The sequence below is a fragment of the Cynoglossus semilaevis genome, chromosome Z (assembly GCF_000523025.1).
Source record: "Cynoglossus semilaevis isolate Cse_v1.0 chromosome Z, Cse_v1.0, whole genome shotgun sequence".
Taxonomy (NCBI): domain Eukaryota; kingdom Metazoa; phylum Chordata; class Actinopteri; order Pleuronectiformes; family Cynoglossidae; genus Cynoglossus; species Cynoglossus semilaevis.
This window is the reverse complement of record NC_024328.1, coordinates 8298616-8311782: the sequence shown is the minus strand read 5'-3', so window position 1 is coordinate 8311782 and position 13167 is coordinate 8298616. Positions and strand designations below refer to the sequence as shown.

Below are 13167 nucleotides of genomic sequence, written 5' to 3'. Positions count from 1 at the left end.
CGGCATTCATCGTAAAAGATATCTTGACCTTGTGTTATGAAAGGATTGAAATTCCATGTTTTTCTAAAACATGTTTTAAAAAGTGTAATTCATGTTCCCTTCTAGATTTTTCACAACACTTTATTATGCAGTAGTGCATGCAAGAGTACGGTACTCTTTTCATTGACTTACTGAGGTGGGATTCTTTTTAAATGTTTTTTTTTTTTTTCCATGGGCTTAGCTGCTATAAATAAATCATTGTGTTTAACTCATTTACCGTGACAACAGCAATTCAGCTGTTTGCCCTGTAGGTGACACCCTTCATTGTTTACACCATTTTTATAGGCAAAGTTAAAGTCCAACTCGATTGATCAAGTCTCTCTCTTCCAGTGATTGAAGGAATTGATGATGTTGGTGACAAATCTATAAAACATGTGCCTCAGTGAAAATCATTGCAGTGAGAAAAATAAAATCAGCCAAAGAAGGAACAAGGTTTTTTTTTTTTTAAGAGAGTGAGAGAGTTTCAATGCTTTTGGTATCGATGTTAAGGGCTCACATTGTTCTGAATTACCTTTTGGCCCAGACAAGGCCCTTTGTGTCCTTTCTTGCTGCTCTGATATTCTTCTCTGTCCTTCTAAAACATCTTCTAACAGTAAAACGACATTCTAGGTATTACAAGTTTTCACACAGCTGAGCATTGATGGGTTTGAAGTGTCTGTGAAGTGTATGAAAGTGCTCTGATTAAAAAATAAATAAATAAAAAATAAACCCTAAATCCAACATTACTCTACTTAATGCTCTGAATTTTCTCTTTGTTTTAGTTTCGCACATTTGACCCTTGCAAACAACTGTGGTGCAGTCACCCGGACAACCCTTACTTCTGCAAGACCAAGAAGGGCCCCCCTCTGGATGGGACGGAGTGTGCTCCTGGAAAAGTAAGTTTTTCTGTTGTGTATGATAAGACTAGGATATAACTTTAATGAAGGGATTGTGGGATAGTGTGAGGGATAGAGACATTGTTTGTATATTAGGAAAAGTGTCTATCCATAAAAATATGCATGAAGTGACTAAAGCTCTGTTTATGCAGCGAGGATACGGAGTGTTAGGGCGGAGAGTGGAGAGGTTTGAAAACTCAAAGAGCATATGTCTCCATGTTAGTGGCACAGAATGAGATGATACAATCAGCTCTGCCTCTCTGTCAGTTTTCAACCCCAGTAACCCTGCTGATCGCCACCCAATAACAACAATGATAGAAAGCATGTTTTTTCTGATCATGCTGGAGAAGCAAATTCAGCTCTTTTGTGTGCTACAGTTAGCCATCTTCACTTGTTTGTGTCTCTTTTTCAAGTTTGTTTACAGTTCCGCTCTGAATTTCCGGTTCAAATTCTTACAGTGTTGGTACGTTAGATCAGTGTTTCCCAAAACTTTTTTTCTGGGGACCCATATTTTAAAAGTCACAAACCCTCGTGACCCAAGTCAATAGACATTATTGGTAAACTCCTGGGAAACATGATGAGAGATCACTGAGAAAAAATATTTTGCAACCCACCTGAGGGTTACATTGTTTCCCAGTCTTTGGTAAACAATGTGTTAGAGATTGGGTAACATAGCGTCACTTACAGGCCTGGCATACACACTACAGGGACCGAGTCGTACTTAGCGGCTCTGTTTAGACACTGGTTTTTTGAGCTAGATCTGTGTAAACGTTCCATATCCGGTGGCTACTGTAGTTTTATCGTAGTTCAGCCATGTCAACAAGGTTCCCAACGTGGGGGCCAAGTCCTCCATAGCATGCATGAGTAAAATAAAAACATTCCTTTGTTCTTTGCAACAGGCACAGAGAGGATGATGAGCAGTCATGTGACATGTAATGACATGTGACAGTGCCTCCTAAAAAAAAAAAAAAAAAAAGTTAATTACGTAAGAACGCATTTGTAGCTGGAAATAAGGTGCACCGGCCAGACCACAGAACTCAGACCAGAAGTACACAGACAGTATTTCCACATACTTTTGGCCATGTGTTTCCACATTTTTTCCACTCTTATCATTTGATGGATCTCTAAAATAGTATTGTTTGGCTCACTTTTATTCCTCCTCTGCCCTCACTTGCAGTGGTGCTACAAAGGTCACTGCATGTGGAAAAATCCAAATCAGGTCAAGCAAGACGGGGCGTGGGGATCCTGGAGCAAATTCGGCTCCTGCTCACGCTCATGTGGAACTGGAGTTCGATTCCGGACACGTTTGTGCAATAACCCAGCGTAAGTAACCCTTCCTGTCTCTTCTATTTGGTTGATTTTTTTTTGAGCACATGGAAAAGAAAGAATAACCGAGAGTCCTCCACTCACTAGTTACACATAAACATCAGACTGAATTGCACTTTAGCGTGAGGCACAAAGTGGTACTGAGTGAGCATCAGGTTTCACAATAGTGAAATTGTTATTCTCCACGAACTCAAAAGATGACATGTCCGTGAATCTCAGAGCTCTCCTGCTCCCTCCCTCCATGCTCTTCCCTCTGGCTGATTTTTATTGTCTGTCTATTTAAAGTCTGTCCCAGTGAGTTTCTAAACTAGCTGTGATGGCCGTGAAGCACGTCTGAACATCGTTGAAAAGTTTTTTACTTTGTAAAGTTGTCAACCCTATAATCAAACCATCTTAAAAATCGAAATAAGAAGTCTTTAAATGTTCTTTAATTCATCTATTGCAACAACAACAAAAAAATCTTTCTCCATTTAACAATGTCCCCCTGGTGCTGTTTCAACAACCTGCAGCAAGATCATTGTTTTTCTCTCTCTGTGTCTGGGTTTAATATTAATGACCAGTCACTTTAACACAGTCACTCAAGCTCAAACTTTAATAATAAATCTCTTTTCACAAAACCCACAGCCTGTGGGGCGTTTTGAAAAACTCACTCACTTTCATGGTCATTTAACATCCTCTTATTCCTGCCACACAAATGAATTATAAACTGTAGCATGAAATATTTATTTAGCATGCTCTGCTGTTAAACTCTGACTCTGTCCCCTGGGTGTACAGAGCCTGTTTGAATGCCAAATTTGCCCGACATAAAAAAGTGTTCATTGATACTTAACAAGAATAATACAAAAAAAGTCCCTTCTGCTGCAACAAACCCAGACCAAAAAACAGACATTTTCTGACACGCTGCTTCTCTGTATGTGGTCTGACATGAGGTTACATAGCATGTGGAGTATACAGTGAGTCGCAGCAGTCCACAACAAACTTATTTGTCCAGGCAGCTGTCCAGTATCCAGTATGACAGGACCACCTCTTTTTTCTCTTCTATTTCCTCTTGCTCTACCTCTTCTTCTCCTTTTTCTTCCTCATATTTTTCTCTTCCCCTCCATCTTCCTCTGCTGTTCTTTTCTTCATTTCTTTTTTTTCTTTCTCCATGCTTTTTTTCTTCCTCTGGCTCTTCATCCTTTTTGTTGTTCTTCCTTCAGTTCTTTTTTTTTCTTCCTTCATCTCTTGCTCTACTCTTTTTTCTACATCTCATTTCTTATTATAAAACTTTTACGTAATCCTGTGGTGGCGGAGTGTGACAGCCAGAGTGAGGCTGGAGGTTTGTCAATAGAGTATTTTAAAATCTAAAAAATGTCTTCTTTCTCTTTTATCACATGTTGCCTCTACCTCTTTTTTCCTTCTTTTTTCTTCCTTATGTTCTTCTGTCTCTACTTCCTGTTTTTTTTCCCTTTTCTTCTTCCTCCCCCTCTGACTCTGGCTCGTCATCGCCCTCTTCTTCTACATTTCATTTCTCATCTTTGTCTCCTCTTTTTTACTTTCTTCTTCCATCGTTTTTTTTTCTTCTTGTCCAATTAATCCACCGTCTTCCATCAGTAAAGTTTAGGGGCAGTGGTGGCTTAGTAGTTAAGGAATCGGACTTGGGTCCAGAAGGCTTCAGGTCCGATTCCACCAGCTGCCACTGAGGTGCTCTGAGCATGGCACCGTCCCCACACACTGCTCTGCTGGTCCTTAAAGCTGCTCAATGTTCACTTTGGTGATGGGTTAAAAGCAGAGGTCACATTTGGTTGTGTGCAGTGGTGTGCTGTGTCATGCATGTATAAAGTCATGCAGATATTCATGGTTCTCTGTCAGCTGACACTCAGTACCAGTACTAGTGTCCAGTTGACTGACTTGTATTTTATTTTATTCTTATTTCCATGTTCTCCTTTGGTCCAGACCTTCCACCGGGGGCCAGGACTGCCCTGGAGTGAACTACGAGTATCAGCTGTGCAACACAGACGACTGCCCAAAGCATTATGAAGACTTTCGAGCCCAGCAGTGCCAGCAGCGCAACTCACACTTCGAGTTCCAAAGCTCCAAACACCACTGGGTTCCGTATGAGCATCCCGATAGTGAGTTTATTTTAAAAAAAAAACCAAACAGCTGATGTGTTGTTTGTCCGTGCAGCTGCTTGGTTGTAACTGCAGTCAAACTTCACTGGCTTGGAATAAAATGTCTTAACTGGAGAAACCTGAATAAGTGTGATCACTGCAGCTGTAGACACTTGCTAACAGACCTGGGGTTCGTGTCTAGTTTTTCTCTTTTGTGTCTGTTTTTTTTTTCTTTTCTTAATATGTCTCTTTTAGATGGATTATTTTGGAAGCAGAACCCATATCCTATTTCAGACTTTGATTCTTTCTCTGACATAGCTTTTTTCTGGTCTGGCTTCACAGAGAAGTTTGCCACTTACATCCGCTAAATTGGTCTCAGTGGTGAAAGTCGGTCGAGCGGAAGAAAAAAAAATTGATAAACTAAGTGAGTGCAGGGAAGCGAGGCTAGAATGTGGACGTTCATTGTTCTGTGGAAAGTTCAGACCTTTGTGTTTGGTTTAAAATAGCCTCCAAGCTGTAAGGTATAAAAGCAGCACTTTAATATGAATTACCGTATATTCTGAAAAGGCTTTTTATAACTTCAATTATATACGCAATGTGTTCAAGCATTAAAATCTACTTAAAACTGCTCAAGTAGAACAGATACATTTCAGCACAAAAATCACATCAGGAAACCAATAAACCAAAATAAAAAAAAATGAACTAAGACTGTAAGAAAATATCGACACACAAGGACTGACTTGACATATTTAAGTATTTTATCTAATGTACTGCTTTCTAATAGCTTGAGGGTCATGCACATTCAGCAGCAGTTTCTATCTCTGTGGCTTTACACAAATATATTGTTTTTAATATTATACATTATATATTAACTGAAATATAACAGATGTAACTGTTTTGTTACCTTGATCTCAGAACCAGAACAGACAGTGAAGTGAGCTGCCATTAGGTTCATTCAACAAAGCTATTGTTGAATGAACTTTTCTTACCAAGTCTTACGGTTCCACAGTGTGGCAGTTGGCACGCCTGCCTTGAATTCCCAGAGGATCCACATGCTTGGAGCTTGCTAGGGGCAGCCTGTTAACAGCATGTCTGCTGCTAACACAACAATCTCCCAAATATGGGATCAATATAGTATAACATTTTTTTTAAATACCAAAACATATCACCAATAAAAGTGCTGATTTAGAGACATCTCCAAATTTCAAGTGTCTCACAGGCTCTAGGTTAAAAAAACCTATAGTTTTGTCAGAGATTGGCTCTGGCTTGAAAAGATTTAAGCATTTAGAGTTGAAAGAATGACTATATTTTGCAACAGTTTCCCTTGTTTGACAATCTTATGTTCTCTCTCATAGGCAACAAGAGGTGTCACTTGTACTGCCAGTCCAAGGAAACGGGAGACGTGGCGTACATGAAGCAGCTGGTCCACGACGGGACACGGTGCTCCTACAAAGACGCCTACAGTGTCTGTGTGCGTGGAGAATGTGTGGTGAGTTTTCGCTTCTTTTTTTTTTTTTTTATCCTTTATTTTACAGACCTTGTCATAGTGAGAGCTCCACCTGGTAGTAATTCACATGAGGTGCCACGAGCTATAACAGTGCTGAGGTGTTTTTTAGACTTCAGTGTTCAGTTTAATGTCAGCAACAAACTGCAAAGTCAGCTTTTAAAAACGCTGTTATGACAAGGAGTGGAATCACCCCTGACTGAGAGGGGCTCTCATGAAGAACACATTTTTATATATGTATATGTACATATATATACACATATATAATAGCTGTTAAAGTGAATCTCTGATCCCACAGCAGCAACTGAAGAACAATTTAAATACTGTGGTTTTCAGGCAACACCGGATTTTTTTTTTTACATTTCTAAAAATTTTCCCAAGAGTGTCTTTTTGAAAATAAAACACATTAAATATCAAGCACAGCAAAACTCGTCGTCCACTCTTAATGAAGTGTTGCAGTAATACATCAGGAATGAGCCACAAACCCTGTACTTTTTTTACACTAGCGACCCCTGTTGAAGTGAAAAAGCAACACAGAATCGCTGAACAAAAGTCAGACAAGTCCCATGTGATTTTTTTTGTCACACTTTTCTTCCTGGTGCATCATAAAATAACAAAAACATCGGCAAAGATTGAAGAAACGCTACAACGATTTCCGAAACATCATTATTTTGTTACCGTTTTAATTGTTAATGGATAGAGAAAAAAAACACTCCATCCCTGCTCTGTGGCACTGATCTTCTTCGCATTTTTCCTATGGATCATTGAATACACGTTCCCTCATCAACCCTGACCGTACTCCAGGTCTGCTCGAAGTACAGCAGAGTACTGTCACTGAGGTCTGAGTCAGATTGAGTACCTGGTGCTCCTAAGTGCCACTCATGTAGCACTTGTAACTTATATGGATCGAGGTCAATACGTGTTGAGATTCTTGGTACATTCAGGCTTGGTACATTCAGGCTCACAGAAGTTTTCTTATTATCACGGCTTTTACGATTGAAACTGTTAAAAGACCCCCTCTACCCCCACATGTTGTTTTTTTTTTTAGTTCTCTTCAAAATCTTTACAGACCCTTACAAAAAAGTATATATATATATCTTTCTGCCAGGAAGTAAGTCATGAACGGTTCTTCCCTTTTCTTCTTCGTCTGTTCTTAGACAGTTATTTCTATAAAACATAAACATGTTTTATTTAATTGTCTCAGACCGCAGTCAAAATATTATCATTAATTCTTTTTTTTCTGGTCTCACACAACAACACATCATTAGAAAATCATCATAACGTCATTACCTGTGTCATTCTTCTTCTTTAGCTCATGCATTGGTTTTTAGTTAAACCCTTCACCAGATCAAGGTCTAATTATTAATATGAAAAGAAAAAAAACCTCACTCAATACATCTGAATGAACGTGAGGAAACCTTTAATTTACTTAAGCTCTTTAAAAGGTGGTGTTCTGATTTCTGTGTGTGTCTGTGTCTTTTGACGTGTTTTCCATTTGGGTTCTGCAGAAAGTGGGCTGTGACAAGGAGATAGGCTCAAACAAAGGTGAAGACAGGTGTGGGGTTTGTGGTGGGGACAACTCCCACTGTCGCACAGTCAAAGGGACCTTCACTAGAACTCCAAAAAAACCTGGTAAGAATTCATTAATTAAAAAATACTTTTCGTTTTTTTATGCTTTTTCTGCATGTTGAGACTTAACATTCAGGATAAATGACTTTTTTTTTTTTTTTTTTTTACATTTTCCTCCTCAGAGGAGTGTCCTTTGCCCCTATGATGTTAGTTGGGAGTGCAGTCATGGTCAGAGTAGGTGTAATAGTCTTTTAAGGTCATCCCATTTCACCCCAGGAGTTACAGTAGGACGCTGACAGCCAGGCTTCAGATACATCTGACGGGTAGTAGTTTCAAAACTACTATTTGTTTATCACATAGTAGAACAAGAGACAACTCTCTTCCTCAATTCTATGCTCAGAGACAGTCTTGGCATCTTCAGGGAACACTCTTGACAATCCTTATTTTATGGTTTAAGCAACAGATTGCTTACAATCTCCTTTTGCAAACAATACTACTCTGCAGATTTCCCTGATTTTGTCTTTTTTTCATATATATATCTGTCCTACGTTTCCTAACCAAATTGCACAGTTGTCAGTTTTAATTAGGGACTATGGCTTCATCAACAAAGGACATTGTTGGACTGGCTTAATGATTTTTTTTTTTTTTTACCACAGGCCAAATTTATATTCTTTGTTTTTTCTCACACCCACCAATCCAACACCAGCCCTTTGTAGCTGCGTAGCTAGAGGAAATGAAATCCCAAAATATAATAAAGCAAACACATCCTGACAAAAATGCAAAGAGATTTAAAAAAAATTATTTAAATTAAAATCCTCCCATTCAGCAGCAGTTATTAGTATTCAGAGGAGGAAACATTGGTTTATATTATTATTATTAAGTCTTTAGTTTTTTTATCCACATAATACGACTCTATCTCGTTAGAGAGCTTCCATTGATTAAGGAAATTAAATGTGGAATGCAATAATTCTTCTCAGACCTTTTTTAATCACAAAAAAACAAATTATCTTCAAGGAACTAAAAGAAGAAGAAAAGAAATGGCCTCAGAACAGGTCTTGAGTATCTGGTCGTTTTTAACACATCATAATTACTCTCACTTAAGAAGTCATCATTTGCCCTTCATAGACTTGAAACTTGTTGAAAGTTATTTCAACATTTTAAATTTTTGGTCGGCCGACAAATTCTTTTGTACAGTAGAACCTGAGCCGACCGCAGCACCTCTCCCTCAGTGTGTGTCTGCGTAAAGTGATAGTAACAACGGCGAGGCGTCGGTGGCATGAAAATATGGAGGCGAGATTGCTAGAGCTGTGGCACTGTCCACAATAAACGTAATAAACAATAAATACACAATAAACGTCTCCGACTCCAGATGCGCCGGCGCCTCTTCTATTTCGAACTTTCAGCGCACAGTATCGTAGCGCTTCTTCTTTATGAATAGCATGTGCTCTCTGGTCGTGTCGTATATGAATTGTGAACTTTGTCCGTACATCACTCGTACAGTGTGTGATGGTATCAACAACAAGATTTTGATGTCCGCCCTTAGTCGGCTAACAAAATTCCATACCTGGAAATAAGCGCAGACTTTCCGTCGCAATCAATTTCTATTAACATGTAAGTACTATTTTATGTTGATAAAATACATGTTCATTGAGAGTCCTATTATTCTTCATGTGCACTCAGCTGCTCCTAACACTATTAAAACCCTTTTGTGCGGTGAATGGAGTGCATTATTTAAACTGCATTTGAATGAAGCCTTTTGTTTAAATAAACAGAAAGTCAGAGTTGAGCACAGTTGGAGTTATGGACTGAAGTCAGGGGCAGACAAGTAAAAAAAGGAGGAAAAAACACAAGGACAGAACTTCCCAGAAAGGTTTTATGCTGTGCATTGATTATCATTATTAAATAATGAGCTAGCGAGCACCACCCTGTCTATTTCCCTGTACATCCCTTCTACTTTCTGCACTTACCTCCACCCTGGTTAAGAATAATCCCACACAATAGCAGTCCGCTCTCAGGAGTTCCTCTCTGTAGCTGGAATGTTTATTTTCCTCTCGTAAGTCGCTTAAAAGCTCTCTGCTAAATGCAAGAGTGTAAATGTTAGCATTTGGTTTGTTTAATTACCAAATCAGAACATTAATTGAACAGGACATTTATGCTATACTGAAATGTGAAATTAGCCCAACATCCTGCTTACCATGAAGCCATGGAGGAGATTTATCTGAGGTGCCATGAAATCTATTGTCATTTCCTCCCTCTTCCTCACTCCTCCTCCTCCTCCCTCTAGGACGTTTCAGTGCTGTGCTACAGTGTATTAAATTAATATGTGTAATGTTTCACTCAACACACAAATATCTTCAGATCATTAACTTTGAAGTAGCGGATGTTAGCATGAGTGGTGGTCGGTCTCACAAGACAGGAAGCTACTTGTAATTTCCCTGTGTTCACGTGAGATAATAACTTATGGCTTGACATGGTTTCAATTCTGACATTTACAGTTGAAAAGTTGGCGTCAGGAGGTTCCTCTATAAAAGTCCCATCTGTGATTCCACACATCACACAATGGATCTTAAGCCTGTTTTCTAAAAAGCACTGCATTAGTTATAAATAATATATCAATAGATTTATATTTAACATCAATTATGTAAGACGGACGGGAACGCTGGAGCTTCTGAGCATTTTCCACAGGCTGCGTTCCATCTCCATCTCCATATGTCCATTTTCACCCTAACATCTTACTCTCTTTTACCATCTACCTCATTTTAACAGGCAAACAGATAAGCAAGAGAGCCCAGAATGGAATGCCTTTCCCCCCCCCCCCCCCCACCAAGCTTTTAGCACAGATGGATGTTTAACTGGATAGAATTTCCAGGAAATGCTAGTGTTTCTAGTTGTTACTAATGAAGTGTCCATTTAGATCTGACTGCACTGTAGAAACTGCCACAGGCTCATTATCTGACAGAGGCTGGTAAAAGAGGAGAGTTTTTTTTTTTTTTTTTTTTTGGCCATATGCAGTCATTAAATCTGAATGTGTCTAGTGTCTAATGTGACCAGTTGCCTGAACTGCCTAACAAACTAACTGAAATCATGTGGTTGGAGAGTTAAGTGGTTCAGGGTCTATAGCTGGATATTATTAGAATTGCTGCAGCTGAATGATTAAAACATGACTGGCTCACTGGTGCTTGGTTCACTCCTGGTCCCTAAAGACCTCAATCTTCCCATGTTTATTTAGAATCACAGAACTCAGATTTGTTATAAAGCTCTGTCAATCCAGAGTTACCTGCCGTTTGGAGTCACAGGAGCGAAAGGTTTTTTTTTATTTTATTTTAATATATTGTATAGTGATAATCTGTCGTAGGCTGTGCTCTTATGTGGATCCAGTTGAATCCATTAACGCTTCTCCAACAGCGATGCATCTGCATCAGAACGCCAAGGACGTCGGACCTGTCTGTCAACTCCAAGGGCCAGTAATTACACCACTCCAGTTCAGTACTGGTGATTAACAAGCGCGAGCCTGCCAGCCAACTGGTCTGCCTTCTCATGCAGCGATAGCCCCAGAGTTTCATGCTTAGCTAATTAAATCTGACTTTATCTAGCGGTTTCTTGGCCTGGATTATGATGAATCACAAACGAAGCGGAGGAAAGAGAAAAGACACTGACTTCTTTTAATTTTATTATTATTTTAAAGGGAAGACCAGAGGAGCGTTCTTTTTGCCAAAAGGAGCAAGAAATGTTTATTTAAATGAAACGGAAGACGCTAGAAATGTACTTGGTGAGTGACAGTATGTTTGTAGGACGTGGGCATCCGTGGCAGAAGGTGACTTTGCCTCTCTGCACTCTGAAACCCCTTCCCTTTCCTTCAGCAGACCGAAGGGTTAATTTATATTTGCGTTTTTGTCTGCACATTAATAATACAAGTTCACCAATGTGTCAGCAGACGAATATAAATACCAATGTTTGGTCTGTTTTCAATCAAACCTCCTCCTAATATTTCCTTCAAAACACCTTGTAAAGACCATTTCAGAAACCCATGAGATGCCCACTCCTGCAAACAGAAAGACCATGTCTAGACCTGAAAATCTTACCTCTCTCCATCTTGTCTTCCTTAACCTCCTCCTACTATCGCTGCCATTGTCAACTTGGCAAAGGCTACCTTAAGATGTTTCATCTTTCTCCCGGAGCAAGGCATGTGATCATCCAAGAACACGAGGCCTCTCCTCAAATTCTTGGTAAGTGTGACACCCTGACACGTACGTTCACAATGATCCAAATGATTCATGAAAAAAATGACAGCATCTTCTCCTCCATTTGTTTTGTTTTTTTGGAAATTAATTTTTGTTTACACAGTTGCATGTCACTGCCCAGGCTGCAAACAGCTGCAGTCTTGTTACTTCAATTACCGTTGTTATCAATCTACTCTGCTCTGTCGAGGCATTTTCCCCGGAATGTAACGTCCCCACGGAGTCAGAGTAGATCAGCTTTTACATCGTATGATCCACAGTGAAAGGTAGCGGTGCAATTATCTTCTGCTGTTATGAAACAGCAGCCATTTATGATGTTTGTTTTCATCGGCGGTGAGATTCTCTGTGAGATAAAAGTTCACCCGTAAAGTGATTTGAAGAAATGTCACCAAAAAGATTTAAAAAAAATTATAGTAGTTATAACTGATTATGCAGTCATTTATCGTTTTTCGCAGTAGTGGCGAAAAACAATTATTTGTAAAAATAAAACTTTTTTTTCTGGGGACTCATATTTTAAAAGTCACAAAGCTTGGCAACCCAAGTCAATAAACATGATTTGTAAACTCTTTCTAAACATGATGGGTGACGACCCACAAAAAATATCCTGCGACCCACTTGAGGGTCCTGACCCAGTCTTTAGGAAAAATGATGTAGACGATATTATAGGATCCTTAATCCATAATGAGATTATTGAGCTGTGGTTAAAAGAAAAATCACACAGAAAACACCAAAACTTTAAAGAACCAGACGTTTTTTGAGAGAGGGGGTTTGTCACACCTGTTATTGCTGAACTTAGTCTTTATGAACGTTTCGATCATCTAATCAAAGCTATAAAATGAAGATGGTATCTTCATGATTGGCTTTTCTTAATGTTATGTCTAAAAAAAAACTAGATCAAGCAGCTTCTTTGCTCCTCCACTTTCATTTGTTCTTAATTGTCGTCACCTACTTGACTTCTCTTGGTGTAAATGCCCACATTATTTGTGTGCTGTTTTCTTAATCTAGATCATTGCTTCCCAAAGACTGGGTTGCGACCCTCAGATGGGTCGCAAGAGTTTTTCTTTTTTTTTGGGGGTGGGATGCAAGACATTTTTTGGGGGGTCATATCGCATCATGTTTCCCAGGAGTTTACAAAAAATGTCTATTAACTTGGGTCGTGAAGGTTTGTGACTTTTAAAATATGGGTCCCCAGAAAAAAAGTTTGGGAAAACACTGATCTAGACCCATGCATCTATTCATTAAAACATTCATCGTGGAGTGACTGCGTCATAGCTGCCAAGAACCAGATTGTCCTGTTATTTAAAACCTTTGGGAAACACTGTGCACCGTGTTTAAGCGCAGTCCCCACAGTGATGCTAAATTAGTCCTGATTTATAATGTTAGTAAAGTACCAGCCTTACGGTCCTTATGGCTGATGTCAGCTTTTCTACTGCAGACGATGCAGGCATATAAATAATCATACTCTGGCTGTGATTGGGTGTCAGACCTCCATAAAGAAACACAGCTGTTTAGATGGTGTTTAATAA

The 13167-nt window shown here is 39.2% G+C and overlaps 1 protein-coding gene across 1 annotated transcript in view; it reads left to right on the top strand.

Annotated features, from left to right (window-relative positions):
- adamts3 (ADAM metallopeptidase with thrombospondin type 1 motif, 3) overlaps positions 1–13167 on the top strand; it is a 90523-nt gene that overhangs the window by 63818 nt on the left and 13538 nt on the right. Inside the window, exons 11-16 of the mRNA XM_008336198.3 lie at positions 801–914; positions 2092–2237; positions 4176–4351; positions 5686–5819; positions 7343–7466; positions 11549–11629. Coding sequence (XP_008334420.1) covers positions 801–914; positions 2092–2237; positions 4176–4351; positions 5686–5819; positions 7343–7466; positions 11549–11629 — 775 coding nt within the window. The remainder of the gene's footprint in view (positions 1–800; positions 915–2091; positions 2238–4175; positions 4352–5685; positions 5820–7342; positions 7467–11548; positions 11630–13167) is intronic.